Source organism: Solanum lycopersicum, chromosome 11 (assembly GCF_036512215.1).
Source record: "Solanum lycopersicum chromosome 11, SLM_r2.1".
NCBI classification, from domain to species: Eukaryota; Viridiplantae; Streptophyta; class Magnoliopsida; order Solanales; family Solanaceae; genus Solanum; species Solanum lycopersicum.
This window is the reverse complement of record NC_090810.1, coordinates 54,634,321-54,652,105: the sequence shown is the minus strand read 5'-3', so window position 1 is coordinate 54,652,105 and position 17,785 is coordinate 54,634,321. Positions and strand designations below refer to the sequence as shown.

Sequence of the window (17,785 nt, the reverse complement as noted above, 5' to 3'; positions counted from 1 at the left end):
CAAATTATACAAATTATTATTCTCTCTCACTTACCTCTCTCCTTCCTCTCCCAATTCTCTTATACATACATATGCGTATATAATTATCTAACTAATATACATATACAACTCATATATCGCAATCTCTTTCCTCTCTCGCTCGCCTCTCTCCTCACTCTCTAGTCTCGCTCTTCAATCTTCACCCTATAACATGTAACTATAAATTGTAACTATTAAACTATAACTATGAGACACAATTAAATTATTTTTAAATGACTATATACGAGAGTTGTCCTTTGGGAAAAAAAATAAAATAAAACCCCCTGCATTTGTGGACAAAGTCTAGTAATTAGGTGAAAAAATATGTATTAGCCAATTTCTTGAGAAAGAGGTTAGCATATGCACTTTAAAGTTTAAACCACCACTTGAGAGAGGGTCTTTGCGAAGTCCAGCTACAAAACCTACATTGAACGAACGATCCCTCCAAGTTTTTTCACAGAAAAAAAAATGGCGGACTCTTCTTCTTCTTCTTCGAGTACGGCATCGTCTTGGTCATCTATGCTCTCTGGAAAATCGGATGTCGAGATAGAGGAACTCCTTGATCGAATGCTCACAAGGCTCGCACTTTGCGATGACTCCAAGCTACAAGACTTGCTCACCAAACTTCTACCTCTCTCCATTGCTTCCCTTTCATCTCCTGCTCCTCTTGTCCGCAATAAAGTAATCATTTTTCCCAATTGGGTCTCTTAATTTTCTTTTAGACTAATCATTTCCCCCTTCCTCAAGACTTTGTACCCTAATGGGTCTCTCAATTTTATCTTTTCTAGACACTTTATTGCATTACTTAGTACTTTATGCTTCTAGCTGGGGATGAGTGACGAGTCTTGCACTCCCTATGAAGTTCTTTAGTTGCATTCTCAAATTTAAATTGCGTGGTAGTGTATGTTTTTTGAACGCTTGTTAAGCTGTACTTGTGTTCTTTCCATTAGGTACTTGAGATTCTAAGCCATGTGAACAAGAGAGTGAAGCACCAGAATGACATTGGTTTGCCATTATCTGACTTGTGGCAGTTGTATATGGAATCTAGTGCATCATCAATGGTTAGGAATTTCTGCATCATGTATGTTGAGATGGCAGTTGATCGTACAATAAAGGAGGTATGAGTTAATATTGGCTGAACAGGAAGTGAAGCTTTGGGTGAATTTGACATCATTTTGCAAGGCAGACGTAATTACCTTGCTGATTCTACTATCTATTGTTTCAGGATAAAGAAAATATGGCACCTAACTTCTTAGCTAACATTTCAAAGCTACCTCTTCAACATCAAGACATACTGTTGAGGGTCACAACTAAGGTAATCACATCATCTTCATCTAATCTAAAATATTTGTTGGTTCTTTGTTCTCCTTTTAGTTACATATGGTTGTCAGGATCTGCAAGAAAGATGTAGGGAAGAAAAGTAAGGAAAAGGTGAGTGACTCTAGTAGAGGTATCTGTTGTCCAAAAATTTTTGGGAAGTTGGAGACTTAGAGGGCTGCTTCTAAAATTTAAGCATATATATTAAATACTCGGACATAGCAGGGAACACACAATCTTATGAATATTCTTTCTGATGGTTTTGATGTATATTTTCTTAAGACAGAGTGAAATGAATATGCATATATATCCGTGTGTGTTTGTACATATATTCATAAAGTAAAATGGATGTATATTATTAAGGACGATATTGTTTCTAGTAAAAGTGTCTGAAGTGCAATATTGTTCTTAAACAAATTTGGCATAAACAATAATGACCATCGTTATTAGTTCATGAGCGATTGACAATGTATAAGACAAAGATGTAGTTATACAACAATGAAGTGCCTAGCTCTTTCCTATTTCTGGTGTAAACATGAATGTATGGAAGACATAGAATCTTTTGTTGATGTTCTAGGTTTTTATAAGCTACGTTACGCGGACTCTTCATTTGCTGCCGAACATGACATGGTGCGGGATTTGGTCAACCCTTACTGGATACTTTAATTGGAGTCCATGGAAAAATTTGGGGGGAAAATTGAGATTTTGATTAAGACATGGAAAATGGAATAACTTCTATCCTTTTTAGCTTTTCCTCTTGATCAAAGTTTGCTATTTATAAATGTTTTTTTTCTCAGAGATTAGAGGGGCAGTTCCTAAGAGGGTGTTTGAATTTGCTTATTTTAAGTAACTTTTGTCTTTTAGGCTCTGTTTTATTTTTGGAGGGGTTTGGGGAAGGCAAAAAATGCTTTTAAACTTTTAGCTTTTAGCTTAGCTACTTAGAAAAAGCCAACTCAAACACCCCCTAAATTAATTATTAGCATGTTAACTTTTAATGCCCATCTTGGAGTATGAAAGATTGAATTCTACAACATGCATGTAAATTTTCCACAAAATATTTATTTAAAATATTTTTAAAGCTCTATTTTTATATTTTTGATTTTTTTAAGCTAAATCCCCGCACCCATATCACGAATTTAAAATTTAGATTTTGCCTAATCCGACTCCCAGATCCGCGTGGTGTCCGTGTCGGATACCTACACCCAACTTTTTGCAACTTAGTCTGTAAGTAGGTTATATCTTAGTGCATTTTCCTATATTTCCTTATAATTATGGACAACTGCAATTTTTATGTGGCAAATCGTTATATAAAAATGTTGCCTTCTCAAAAAAAGAAGAAAAGCCATAGCAATTAAAAGAGAGACATGATGTCATAAAAAAAATAAAGAGAGAGACATGTTCATGGAGTAGATGATATTTCCTGGATTTTCTTGTGAGTATTGCAAGGAGGAGGTACATCTTCATCAGTTGGTAACATGGGGAACTAAGGGAAAATATATTGCTTAGGATACAGAAAAGCTATTTTCTCCCACTTTTGCTGATCTTTTATGATAACCAAACATCCCCTTAGCTCACGTTTCTCTATGCTTTCTATGCTCTGGTTTCTGCCTAGGGAATATTTTTACTATACGATTAGCTTTGGATGGAGAAACAGGGGTATATTGTATCTGTCTGATGAATATGTGCATCTTGCTAGTATTATGTTACCAAGCATGTATAGTGTTATGAGGATAAACCAACTGTGGCTCTGTGAGTTTGTATTAGGTAATGGTCCAAGCAATAGCTAAAGCTTTTTTCAGATTAGAAGTTTCATTGGAGATGCCATTATGTCTCTCTTTATTTACCTAACAGGACCATGCAGTTGAAATTGTCAGGAAAAATTCCTGGGGAACATTTGCATGATACTAATGATCTCTGTAGCCAATGGTTTCAATGCCTTTGACTAGTTAAACATGTAAATTTATTTTATTTTAATTACTAGATATTGAAGTTCATATGGTGCTTATATTGGATTCATCATTTTTCTGCATTGTACCTCTCATAGTGCTCTTTGCAAAGTGGAAAAATTTCAGATCGACTACTTTGGTGAAGATCCTTTGATAAATTGTTATGAAGTGCTTTATCAATCACATTGGATTCTATTCACAAGACAACAAAAGACGTTCATCATATCCGTGTTAAGTGCTATGTGAAATCTTTTCTGATTTTCAGGTGATTGGGGAATGCCATTCTATTAAAATAAGTGATGAAGTAGCGGCAAAGTATAGAAGATCTGGTGATTTGCCAGACCACAAGATATTTCTTGAATTTTGCCTTCACATGGTTTTATATCAACCAACTTCTCAAAGGTTAAACTAGAGTTTATATCAGTATATTAGTTTGGTAATTTTGACATTTGAGAAGCTAATTGACTAACTTGTTGTAAAACAAAATTTATTATTACAGCAGCACTTGCCCTGCCGGACTTTCGATTGCTCAATGTGATCGTGTTACTGGGAAACGACAATTGACAAATGACTATTTAAGAAATGTGAAGGTATTCAGTAGCTTAACTTACCATTCTGTAAACATTACATGGATTGATTTTTGTCCATCTCTGTTGACTATCTGAAGAAAACATATTGTTGGTCTATCTCACATTATGCAGTTGGGAATCTTGAATGTCGTTCAAGCTATGGAACTGTCTACAGAACTTGTTTATCCCCTCTATGTGGCTGCCTCTTCAGATTGGTACTTCTTGTTTTTTTTTGAAGCTAATTCTGCGGAACTTGATGTGTTTAGGTTTTCATTTAGGTAGTTGAATGTCTTCGCTCGCGTTTCTGATTTTAGAATAAATAACATCAGCTTCTTTTGTTTTCTTTGAAAGTCAAGAGTCTATTGTTAAGAGAGGAGAGGAGCTTCACAAGAAGAATGCTTCTGGTGTGAATTTGGAGGATGCAAACCTCGTGAGCAAACTGTTTGTGCTATTTAATGGTATGATATACATTATGTTATGTTGAAACTTGTTTTACCCTGATAATGTTACGCCGGTGATTTATTACATCTTATTAGTGCTGTAATCGAAAGAAAATATATCTCTGTTAGGTTGTCTTTGCATAGGGTTGGAAGAGCGGATTTTTTATACCTGCAATTCCCTGATAAATTGTTTTTTGCGCTTTGATCTTCATAGTATATAATGGTAATTGCAAAAGTTTGTGGAGATTGTTCATCAATCTCACATTATTTACCAGGGATTTGTAGAAATCCTTGCTTGTAGTATAATCAGGTCAACGACAGCAATGCTTTTCCATTATTCTGAGCTGTCTTGATTTGGAGTCCCACATCATTTATGGGATGGGAACATGGACTCCTAATATGGTCTTTGGACAATCCCCCCTCATGAGCTAGCTTTTAGGATTGGTTAGGTTTAAGGTCAATTTCTTTATCATGGTATTAGGGCCAATCCATCCCAATTTATTGTTTATGATGTTTCCGCCCTCGTCTTATTTTGTCCACACTTTAGATGACCAATCGTGGGCATAGGGGGTGTTGGAGTCCCTCATTATTTGTGGGATGGGAATATAGACTCCTTATATGGTCATGGACAATCTTCCCCTTGTGAGTTAGCTTTTAGGGTTGAGTTAGCCAAAAAGTCCATTTCTTTATCATGATATCAAATCCAAGCTCATCCCAATCTAGTTGCTCGGACTCGGATTGTTAAAGAAGGGCTTGTAAATGCGTAAATTGGCGTTAAGAATAATTTTAGTATAAGTGAAGATTCCCTAACTCATTACAAAGGCCCTCATAAAGTTTTTTGAGAAAAATTATTTGGGTGCTTAGGGTGTTAGATCCATGGAATAACACACTAAAAATCAAAAAATTTTGGAAATTTGGTGCGAATTCGAGTATGGGTACTGGTGCAGGGATTTGGCTAAAAATATTCAATATTAGAAAATATAGTTATAATAATAATAATAATAATAATAATAATAATAATAATAATAATTTGATTTGAATTTTTGGTCTAATCCAAATAATGTACTCTCCTACATTGGACCATATAAAAGTATGAATTAATTATAACTTGTTACCAATAAATTTTTAAAAAATTATAATTCCTTTTATTTATCATAAAAAAGAATTATTCATATATATATATATATAGAGAGAATAACTTAAATCAGATAATACAATTCATAAAGTGTCGTGCCTTTCCCTTCTTCTCCCAAGAAACCCTTCGCTTGCTCTATTTCGTTTTTTTATAAAAGCTTTCTCCTCTGTTCTTTTTCAAGAAAAAGACTCTGAATCCTTTGTTCTTTCCCATGGAGCCTTCGTCTCCTCTTTTTTCTTATACAAGAATAAATATATGCCTCCTCTCTCTGTTCTTGTAAGCTTTGCCTTTTGTCTATTCTTTTTCATGGAGCAACCAGATCTCGTGGCAACTTTGTTAGAGAAAAAGTCGTCAACTTTCAGGGCCAACGGCCATGAAAGTGATATCTTCTTCCCCAATTTTTTTCTTGGTTGTGGTCAAAGTATGCAATTCGGATTGACCGAATCCAAAACACACCTCACATTCGCGACCGCACCAGTGTCGCGTCAAGACGGGTTCGGCTACAAAAATGAAGAGACTGCGCAACATAGATCCCAATTGATTATTTTTAACGTGTTGGCTCGTCTTGTATTGTCCACGCTTGAGATGCCTAGTCTTGGTCCCACATTGTTTGTGGAAGGGAACAAGGAATCCTTATATGGTCTTGGGGTATCCTACCCTTATCACTTATGATCTAACTTTTAGGGTTGAGTTAGGCCCAAGCTCCATTTGTTTATCACTATATTAGATCAAGGCTCATCCCAATTCATTATTTTTAATGTTGTGCGGTTGGGCCTCCCGTCTTATATTGTGGATGTCTAATCCTGAGTGTGGAGGGGTTGGGGGATGGGTGGGTGGGTTGTTGGAGTCCCACATTGTTTGTGTGATGGTAACATGAACTCGTTATATGGTTTAGGGCAATCCTCTCCTCATGAGCTAGCTTTTAGGGTTGATTTAGGCCCAAAGTCCATTTCTTTATCATTTCTCCTTTAGGTCATCTTCAGAATCTGAAGCTGTTTTAATTTCCTTAGTTTTTTGGTAGCGTAGAAAATCTGCAATGTTCTTGCATCATTCTTGCATTGTGCTTTAGCTCCACTGATCTGTTCTTTAAATCAACTTTCTTTGGTTTTACTGAGATTCTGGCTAACCTCCACCATCAGTGTTAGCTTATTAACTTAGGATTCATTCTGATTATTTGTTTTTAGACTTCAGGTTTATAGTTTTGATTGCAAATCGTAGAGCTATTTTCTGAGTGGCAGGTGAAGGCAAGTGGTAAAATTTGAGGAGTATCTGTTTGAATTGAAGATGCTCTAGGGATTGCTGGATCAAGTTTTTAAAAGTATTGTCGGATTTTCCATCTCAATGAATGTTATCTTCTGAAGGTTTCTTTCCTTCTCAAAGAGGATTGAGACAAGTTATGGAAGATTTGAACGACATGATAAAAACTACACAGAGCAATGGATGAAATGGGGGTTTCAATGTGGCAAACTATCAAATTAGCAGGCTGGAAATTACTCATCTTCAATATTGCAGGTGACGTGACACCTTGATTTTTTGTGATGTAGAAGAGAGCCTTGAAGCCATTTATGAGCTCATATTAATTGGATGAAAAGTCAAACTTTCCAGCTAATGCAGTGCCAAATATACAACATATGACAACCATATTGAGAGGGGAAGTTGGTGTTACCCCAACTATCTATCTTGGGATGCTTTTGGGAGGTTTAAACAAATCAAGAGATAGTTGGATTGGAGTCTTGGAAAGGTGTGAAAGAAATTAGCAAGATGGAAATTACACTACATTTCCTTGGTAGTAGACTGGCACTCATAAATTGTGCTGGATGCTCTGCCAACCTACTTGATGCCCTTATCCCTATAGGCCTATACCTACAAGTGTAGAAAAGAAGCTTGAAACCTTGAGAAGAAATTTCCTTTAGTGAGGAAATAAATAGAAATGAGGATGCCATTTTGTTAAATGCGAAATGCTGACCATAAGCAACCATAAAGGGGGACTCAGAGTGAAAAACTTGAGAAAGCAGAATAGCGGTGGGTGAGGGTGTAAAATGGGCGGTTGGGTTGAAATTGAAAATATTACAATGGGTTGAACGAAAATCGGGTTGGGTCTTGACCCTCCGAAGTTTACTTTGGGCTAAAAACGAGTTGGGTCTTGACCCGTCCAATATGACACGATTAATCTCAATAATTTAACATATTGATATTTAACTTTTGTAATCACAATTTGAATTTTCGCTCAAGAATTTTTTGTTAATAAGGTAACAAATTGATAGATAAATTCTAAAAGATGTTAAATAGATAATAATTCATACCTTCAACATTGGAACATATCTTAATAATTTTTTTTAAAACGGGTTGAAATTGGAGATTGAATAAGGTTCAATTGAGAATTCTCTTCAAACGGGTTAAACTTAAATGGGTTGAGATCGAAACCAATTCAAATTATCTCGAGCCCAACCCTTAAAATTCTGGGCGGGTTGAGCGGGTTACCTATGTTTGAGTTCATTTGACATTAGCGACGGAGGTTTACCAGGGAGGAACAGGCACTATGGGGCTGGGTATTAAAGCAAACATATGGAAATGAAAGTTTTTTTATAAACCATCCTTTGGTACAAGTTTGTGGAGTTACAAAGAACCTGTGGGGGAACTCTATCGACAAGCTGATTTTTAATGTAAAGGAGGGTGATATAATTCTTTTTTTGGAGGACAACTAGTTGGGAAGGATGCCTCAAGCAATTATTCTCTTACAGGTATGATTTGAATTAACAACAGGGGGCTACAATGAAGGAGCTTTGATTTGGACAGGGGTGGAACCTCACCATCAGAAGACTTCTTTTTGATTGGGAAGTGCCCGACTTTGCTAATATTCTGGAGCAATGCAGAGGACTTCAGGAGGGAGAACATGCACTTAATTGGCAAAAACACAGAAACAGCCAACTCAGTATAAAAAAATTGAACCAAAGGGGAGCTCAACTCAATTTATGGCCTTGAAAGCATATTTGGAGTGTAAAGATACCATACAAAATGAGATGCTTCACTTGGTTAGTAGCCAGAGAAGCTGTCCTTACACAGGAAATCCTAGAAGAAAGGGGAATATGAATATGTTCAAGCCTTCAAGGTGTTATTTGTGTAGACAAAAGGCAGAGAACCATATGTTTCTACATTATAATGTGACTAGTCAGTGGTAGGATTGTTCATCTATCTCAAGGGTATTGGGTGAGCTTTGTCACGAAGAACATATGTACTTTTGTTATGTTGGAGCACACGAAGAAACTTTCCTACTAAAAAAGATAGATGAAAAATTGTCCCATCAATTATTTGTTGAACTCTTCGGAAGTAGAGAAGTTCAAGATGCTTTGAAAATACTAATCCATTAAGATCAATTTGTTCAACCTCAAAGGGTATTAGGTGGGGCCAATGTGAGGAAGAACATTTGAACTTCCAATAGAGGAGAATTTTACCACTAACAAAGACAAGTGTAAACTTGTCCTACCAAATTCTCTACTTGTCGTTAGGAGACAGACAAGGAATGGAAACTCTGTCACACCATAAATATCTCAAAACACGAAGCTGCTCCTCATATGTAGTAGCTATGTATAAGGATCGAGCTATTTTTGCTTCAAACACTCTCTTATTTCTTTTTCCGTATTGTCTACATTACAAGTGCTAATTGAGCAGTATCCCACACACCGACATCTTTTTTTCTATCCTCTAAATGTCTAACTAGAGTTCATTCTTTGCAGTTGCCGACATAGTTAATTGTATATTGAACCATCTTAAAGCTTCCACCACAGACGTGATGTTGCATCATGTTTGATGATGCATGCAACAAAAGATGATTCACGTCCTCTCTCAAGTGTTTACGGGAAGCATGAACAAACATATGTGATCCTCTTCTTTCTCATGTTTTCGATCATCAAAACCGCACCCATAGGTACCAATCACTTGAAAAAACGTTTTTTTTTCACCCTAGGAGTCTAAGCTAATATATGAGGAAACACACTATTTTTGTTTTGCTAGTAACATTCAATACTTCAATCCAAGAGCTTGTCCTTGCTTCCAATACCCAACCGAAAATTCTGACTCTGCTGGTAAGATTTTGTTATAGATCATTTCAAGTAGACGTTGAAACTCTGCTATATCCGATTCATCAAAAGTTACTTCAAGATTTGCACCTGTATCTTTGGACCTATTAGATTGTCATCAACAATACAATAGATGTTTTTGAAAGTGATCCTCAACATGTTGTTTCCTGCACCACCATCTCCTAGATGTTAACCCTATACCAGTCCTAGCTGGAATTAGATACAAACATTAAATTCCTCCCACCCCTTCTTTGAAGGTCACTCCCAAAAGGCATAGTGATATATATATATATATATATATATATATATATATATATATATATATATATATATATATATATAAAACCACGATGTCTGGGCAAGCTTGCGTGCACCTCAACTAATTTCACAGGATACTTACTACCTGACACCAGCATCACGTACCCGCCAACTCTATCCACCAAGACTAGACGAAATGGGAAGCAATCACCTAGTATTTTTGTCTTTGGGAGAATTTGAATTTGAGTCTTTGTGGTGTTCAATCCACTTCATCATTTCATTGACTACTAGGCCACACCCTTGGTTGCGGGCATAGTGGTATTTTCTTGTTCTTGACTCCCCTTCCATGGAGCCATATTTCTCCCATATCACCTATCTTAATAAGGCATAGTGGTGTTTCTTGTTTTCCACCACCTTTCGTTTGTGTCAAGACTTGTATGGACCATTCATCTTTCAACTTGCTAACTGCAACCAAATGTTTTTTAGGGGCATGATAAGACTTCATAGTCTTCATTGTAATGTTTTCTTTTCTAAAGTAATGCTTCTAGGCACGGAACTGAAAGTGGAGACTTTTAAGAACCCAAAACATAGTATGCTATTAAAAAAGATAGCTTTATCTATTTCCTAGTAGAATATTTTTGCATAATTAATTAATTTTAACCCAATGAACAAACAACAATATGCACAACAATAATATTGGTCCAAACCATTAAAAGTTACGTGTTCCTAGCTTAAACCATGTGTTATAGACTGTTAAAATAAAATATTCACAACTACTACGCCTCAATCCCAAATAAGGTTGGGTCAAGTGTACAAATTTTCCTTCTCTGTTTAGGCTCAACTCATGTGATCATCACCAAATAAAAACAAAACTGAAAATAAGTCAAATATATGAAGCTATAGTAAAATTAATAATTGTAGAAGTTCTCTAACTAGACTAAAAGCCCGTTTGGATTGACTTTAAAGAAGTAGCTTTTAAGTCAAAAATAAAAAGTTAAACTGAAATTTCTATTTAAGTCATTCTTGACCTTGCCAAACACTTCCTAACTTATTTTAAGTCATTTTTGACTTATTTTAAGTTATCTTTTTTTGATGAAGTTTTTAAAGTTATTTTTACATTACCAAACACTTTCAGAAGTCAAAAACTGAATTAAAAGTAGGTTTGACCAACTTTTAAGCCAATCCAAACACCCTCTAAATCGTATTCCCACTAGTAGATATAAACATATGATCTTTTTCCTCCATTATTGTCCTATCTTTAGCTAAGTCTGGGTTGATTAAAAATCAATTATTCACGCGTATAAAAATTGTAGGGAAATATTTTTCTTCCGAATAACATGTTACCGAATATAACAATTTATGGAATCAAATTGACTTCCAATACTAGAAGGGAAACTATCATTTCTCTAACATAAATACGTTTAGCTCACTTCAGACATTGTTACTACAATACTACCATAAGAACAATTCCATTCCAGAAAGTAGTAACATTTATACCATATAAATAGATCATTCAAAAAGTAGAAACATACATGTGAAGGTAGGTTTGTTGTCCCCCAAAGTGCAACTTTTAACAATGAGTCGCACAACAAATGGAACTAGTCAAGTTATTAACAGGTTATTCACCCCCCACTTCCACCATGACCTGCAACTATTATGTGAGGAACATATCTGTAGAGGTTTTTGGTGCCATTCACTCATTGGTGTTATTGAAAATTATTTTTTAGGGGTTGTTTGGTAGCTGGATAAGAAATAAATTGTTCATGTATTGATTTCTGTATAATTTATATTGAGGTTTTTTGGTGCCATTCACTCATTGGTGTTATTGAAAATTATTTTTTAGGGGTCGTTTGGTATCTGGATAAGAAATAAATTATTCATGTGTTGATTTCTGTATAACTTATATGACGTTTGGTAGGTAGATATAAAGTAAGTTATTCATGTATAAAATTAATATGATGTTTGGTTGACAATTTAGAAGCCCGCATAACTAGTACATGTATAAGTTAGGAAGGAAGTCTATGTATTATTATATGCAAGATAGAAGGTGGTATAACTAATATATTTATAACTAATACATGAATAACTAATCTCTACATAACTTATACTTGCATAAAATAATACATAAATTCGCTCATAACTAATCCCTACATTACTAATACCTTTATACTCTAACCAGCTAGCAAACAACCCCTAAGTGCTTTTGTCTGATTTTGCCTCAATTTTTATTTCTGATGCATATCTTGTTGAGTTATAAATTATTTTGCTCTATTAGATGCAGATAATGCTAACGATGTAGCTGTTTTTGTAGGTACCGCTGGAACTGACCAAATTCCACCAGAGTCTAGAGTTAGTCCTGGAAATCCATCTTTGAGAGCAAAACTGATGTCTATTTTTTGCCGATCAATAACTGCAGCAAACAGTTTTCCGTTGACTCTACAGTGTATTTTTGGCTGCATATACGGTAAAAATGCTGTCTTGGTGTAGAACTCGGAATGCTCGGAAACCATTATCGCATTTTGTAAAGCATTAGAATCATCAGTCATCTCTTAAAAGGGACCATAAAAACGTCCAAAACTTCATTTATGGCTTGCGTTGTTTCTTCAAGATTGTGTGCTGGTATATTAGCTTCTTTTATACACACAAATGTAGGATTTAAGCTCATGTAGACTCCCACTCTGAAATTTCTGCTTGTCTAGAATGGTTATGCTTGCCATTCTGTGATCCTCATATGGGTAAAAATGTTTTTTCTCTATGTTTATGATTTTCTCTAGAGTGGGCTACGAAAGTACTCCTTCTGTCGCAATTTATTACGTAGTTTAGATTTCTAAAGTCAAAGTTTTTTGTTTTGACCGTGCATTTGGACATACAATTTTAAAGATTTTTGAAAAACAATTTACATATTTAAGAACTACATAAAAGTTACTTTAAGTCACAAGATTTACCAATTTAAATTATTTAAAGGGCATATCGAGCTTCCCAATCAATCTAATTTTCAAGGGGTGTGCCAAGAGCGATATGTTTCAATTTTCTATTTATGCTACCTCAAACATAGAGCAGTTATTTTAATTTGCATGTTATAAAGTGCTGCATCTTATTCTTTTATTGCATTAGTACATATGTTAGGATTTTTTCTGTCATTTCTTTAAACTTCCAGTCTTACTATTATAGAAGACAAGTCATTTATACTTTTTGCTTTTATAGGAAGTAATACAACGTCAAGGTTGAAGCAATTGGGGATGGAGTTCACAGTATGGGTCTTCAAGCATGTAAGATTTCATGATCTATGAAAATCTCTCACAGCATAGTGAAGCTTAACAATCCTGTCATGTGCTAATGAAGGAGCTCAAACATTGTCCAATATAGGTTAAAGAAAGATGTGGGAAGTGCAAAAACAGTTGGGGAAGCTTGAGAACATTTGTTTCCAAAACTTAAAGACTCCTTTTCATGATTATAGAGGCTTGGAGATGCCCTCACTAGATAAGTTGAAGTTCATTTCACTAGTTCACCGTGAAGGTGCCAAAGTATATGCACGATGTGGCTTTGAGTGCTCTTCTTGATTTCCTGACCGCTCTATCCAATTATATATGCAAAAATGATTTGTTTTTTATACCAAATGCATAAATGGAGCATGAAAGAACTTTTCATACTCCTTACTTTCCTTCCATTGCATTGGAACATCCTCTTCATCCTATCATTCAAATTGTCCTAGAAAAGGTTTGCTGCTTTTATCTGGGGTACCATGCTTCCTTAGTCCAACTCAGAACCACACTATGGTGCAATAATAAGTAATGTACATCTTTCTTGCACTCGTTGGATGAAAAATACTAACTTACAAAGTTACAATAACAATATGTTCCCCATGTCTAAGATTTGCTTGCTCTAACTATTGCATTCCCTGATTACTCTCTATGTGGAGGAAAAGAGACTTCCTCTTTTGCTGTTATACTCCATATCTTCTGCCCTTCATCCAGTCTTTCCATTAAGTTACATAAGTAATAAGGTTACCTGGACCTACTTATACTTGGTCCTCTCTGTAATTTATCATCTGCACCTAGTGTACGTGTAATCTTTTTTATAAACACTCCAATTCCTACTATTTCCAATACTAGATAACTCCTCTGAAGCATATCTCTCAATTATTCCCTGAATGTTGTGATGATCAACTAGAGTTTTTCTTATTAAAAGACATCGGAGAAATTCGTTGTATTTCAGTTCTGAAGCACGGTGGATAATGAGTCCATTTGTAGTTTTTTCTCCACCTAAATATCAGATTTGGTTCACTGATTAGGGTTCAAGCTCAGGTGTGCCTACATCATAGTTAGCACAATACCACCTTTGCTGTATGAACCAAAACTTGGGAGCAAATCACTTAGAGGTGTCCTCTCACTAGCACTGTGCTCAACCGTAGATATGACGAATAATATCCAATTACCATTATGAACAATCGAGCCAAGAACCTCATGGATTCATCTTTCTCCTTTATAATGCCTTTATGGATATGTCGTCCTTAAAGACTCATTATTTAATGTGAGAATCATCCGTAACATGATGCCCTACATATGCACTACTTGCTTTTTTCCATAATGCATCCAACATTGGTTAGTAAGTTAAGTGACAATATGAGAATCAAGTGTTAAAATACTTCAGTTATTTGTTAGTGTCCAACAACAAAAGAATATAATATGAGTCTAAGGTTTGACTGTTATAGACTCATTCGTGGGTAAGGTCTGTGCATGGCGAGGCCATCAAGTTGAGACCATCACGGACTGTCATGTTGATTGGAGAGGTAATAGATTATTGATTGGAGATTGATTTTTTTTATAGTATAGAAAGTGTGCAGCGAGGGTGCTTGTAAATCACTAGGTAGCCTAGCTCGACCCAAGCAATACCCAAAAGTCCACACCTTTCTTGGCCGGACCAACCCAACGGGCGATTTTCGACAAGTCTTTCTGAATTGGAAGAACAAGAAGGGGAACTGACCTCTTCTATGGAACCTGAAAGTTGGAGATCCACTTTTGCTTATGCTGAAAATGCCAAGATTTGCCTGAGGAAGAAGATGGTCTTTGGCTTCCAGTGACAATTCACTCTTCTTATGTACACCAATTCTTTGATAACTAAAGCAATTTCATTGAATCGTATTTCTCTTGACACTTATATTATCAATATATGCAGGGAACAATGGACCAGTTGAGGCTTATGGGCCCTGTTATACTGACTGGGATTCTGAAATCTCTTGATGGTTATTCAGCAGCAGAATCAGGTGCTATTGCTCATACAAGAATGAACTTTGTTAGGCTAAGCCCTTTGAGATTGATTAATTGGCTTAGTATAATTTTTAACAAGTAATATCTGTCCAGATGTTATTGCGCGGGAGACGAAAGCATTTGCCTTCCAAGCAATTGGCTTGCTTGCTAAGAGGATGCCTCAACTTTTTAGGTATGTACCATTTTTTTTTTGAAATAGATAACTTTGTATTCACACAAAAGAACTCATCAAGAAATTGATGAGGAGGGATTCACAAACCCCCAGGGGGTGCCATCATTCTCAAATCGAAAAACAGATTTTGTAAATCTAAAATTACAGTTGGCCGATAAACTCCACTAAATTATCTACTTCCCCCCACTAAATCTTGTTTACACCAAAAATACAGAAGGCTAAGACTTCTCGTCTTGATCATCTGGGAGCTGCTGACCCTCCCTTCAAATCCTCTTGTTCCTTTCTTTCCATAGTGTCCACCAAATGCAAGGGGGACATTTTTCCACCAATCTTCCTTTGATCCTCTCTTCCCAATTCCTCGCCAGTGTGTTAGTACCTCAAAAGTGGTTCTGGGCATTGTCCAATTTACCCCAAGTATACAAACGAGCATGTTCCACAGATCTGTAGCCATCTTGCAATGCAAAAATAAGTGGCTATTTACTTCAGCCTCCTGTTCACACATATAGCACCTTGAACAGATCTGTATACCTCTTCTTTATAGCACTTCGTGGGTTAGACAAGCTCTTCTTATTACCAACCAAGTGAAGCATGCAACTTTTAAAGGGATCTTAATCTTCCATATTAATTTCCAGGGTGTAACTGTTGTCAAAAGGTGATTAGTGTTCCTTTCCCTGTAACAAGACTTCACTGTAAAGACTCCTGTGCTATGCAATTTCGAAACTGGTTTATCGGGCTCTGCGTTGATGCCAAGGAACAAATTTAAGGCCTGAAGTAGTTTTGCTACTCTTCCTACCTCCCGATCATTTAGAGTCCTTAAAATAAGGTTCCAGCCGTGAGGACTCCACATTTGTGCTATAGTGTCAGTCTGTTGTAGGCTTATAATGTACAAGTCAGGATAGAGTATCCTCATTTTCACATCACCTAGCCAAATCTCATTCCAGAAGCTGATCATCCAGCCATTCCCCACTCTGAAAGTCACATGCGAATTGAAATCAGTCCACATTCTCCTGATAGTTTTCCATACTGGGCATCCAAAAGTGCCATTCACCTCTTCAGTTATCCAGTTGTTCTATATGCCGTTTTTCTCAGCTATGAATCTCCTCCATAATGCTATATCTTTGCAACAGAATCTCCACAGCCATTTTTGCAACAGACTAGTGTTCTGAGTACTTAAGTTCTTATTGCCCAGACGTCCTTGTGAATTGTTCATTATCACATCTTCCCATTTAATCAGATTGTATCCTTGCTTCTCTTTGTTCCCTTGCCAGAGGAACACCCTTCACAACTTGTTGAGTTTCTTTTCTAATACTTTTTGGTAGTGGAAAAAGACTTAGCATAGAAGTTTGGTGGGCATCCAAAACTGATTTTATAAGAGTCACTCTACCTCCCAGAGACAAATATTGACTCTTCCACCTTGTCAGCTTCCTTTCACTTCTCTCCAAGACTTCACTCCATACTTCTAATTCTTTGTTCTTGGCTCCCAAGGGCATCCCCAGGTATTTGGTGGGAAGAAAAGCTACTTGGCAGTCCAGGTTGTCGGCTAGGCCTTGCATATTATTGACTTGATTAACTCGGGGAACAGGCAGCTGTGTTTTCTTTTCACTCTCCCTCTCTTCTCCAGACGTCCCTCCCCTCCCTCCCTTCCCCGGGGCCTTTCTTTTGTTTGCAGCTAAATTAGATACTTTTTAATGTGCCATTTTCTTTTTGAATTTGTTACAGAGATAAAGTCGATGTTGCTTCAAGGCTCTTTGCTGCCCTGCAATCTGAGGCCCAATTTCTCCGTCTTACTATTCAAGAAGCAACAAATTCCCTTGCTTTTGCTTACAAGGTTCTACTTTCTAAGCTGTCAACGCTATTTGTCGTATATTTAAATTTTCTATATCTCCACCCATCTTTTATTACATCTTTTGATGGCTATTTGGTTTTCAGGGTGCACCACAAAATGTATTAAATGATCTGGAGGCGCTCCTTCTGAGAAGTTCTCAAGTGGTAGGATACATTTGTACTATTGATTTCTTTTTTTTGTTCCATTGTTATGCTTGTTTCCGTCAACTTTAGGGACTGCATTTAATATGGATGCAGGTTGTTATTTATTGTTTAATTCGATGCAAGCTGTTGTTTATTGTTTAATTCGTTTTCTTTTTCAAAAGGAGGAAAGCGAAGTGCGCTTTTGTGCTATGAGATGGGCAACCTTGTTGTTTGACATGCAGCATTGCCCAAGCAGATTTATTTGTATGGTTGGAGCTGCTGACACTAAGCTGGATATAAGGTTAGCTTATGATGTTTGCTGGTTAACATTAAGTGGAGATTCTTGTTTAGCAAATAGCAACTGTTCGATATCTTTCTACAATATTCACTTACGACCATGCTAGTACTTTTGCATATTTAGAATCTTTGCCGGGCTTTTTACAGGTTCCCTCATTATTGAAGATTCTGGTTTAGCAACTGTTCGATATCTTTCTACAATATCACTTACGATCATAGTAGTACTTTTGCATATTTAGAATCTTTGCTGAGCTTTTTACAGCTTCCCTCATTGTGTAGCTTAATGTTTCAATTGTAAGTTGGTTAACTTGTCAATTTAGAT

General features: G+C 36.2%; 1 protein-coding gene across 4 annotated transcripts in view; it reads left to right on the top strand.

Annotated features, from left to right (window-relative positions):
• Positions 1–369: 369 nt before the first annotated feature.
• The window catches only part of LOC101250081 (uncharacterized), a 54,779-nt gene continuing 37,363 nt past the window's right edge, over positions 370–17,785 (top strand). For 3 of the 4 annotated variants that reach the window (XR_011212554.1, XM_010314918.4, XM_026028126.2), the window contains exons 1-14: positions 370–699; positions 969–1,136; positions 1,244–1,333; positions 3,547–3,683; positions 3,781–3,871; positions 3,983–4,065; positions 4,202–4,308; positions 12,071–12,223; positions 12,964–13,028; positions 14,935–15,022; positions 15,120–15,198; positions 16,918–17,026; positions 17,128–17,187; positions 17,349–17,467. Coding sequence is in view for 3 of the 4 variants with exons in the window: in XM_010314918.4 (XP_010313220.2) it covers positions 487–699; positions 969–1,136; positions 1,244–1,333; positions 3,547–3,683; positions 3,781–3,871; positions 3,983–4,065; positions 4,202–4,308; positions 12,071–12,223; positions 12,964–13,028; positions 14,935–15,022; positions 15,120–15,198; positions 16,918–17,026; positions 17,128–17,187; positions 17,349–17,467 (1,562 nt within the window). In the remaining variant the exon portion in view is untranslated. The remainder of the gene's footprint in view (positions 700–968; positions 1,137–1,243; positions 1,334–3,546; positions 3,684–3,780; positions 3,872–3,982; positions 4,066–4,201; positions 4,309–12,070; positions 12,224–12,963; positions 13,029–14,934; positions 15,023–15,119; positions 15,199–16,917; positions 17,027–17,127; positions 17,188–17,348; positions 17,468–17,785) is intronic. The other variant, XM_010314920.4, reaches the window with a different exon arrangement.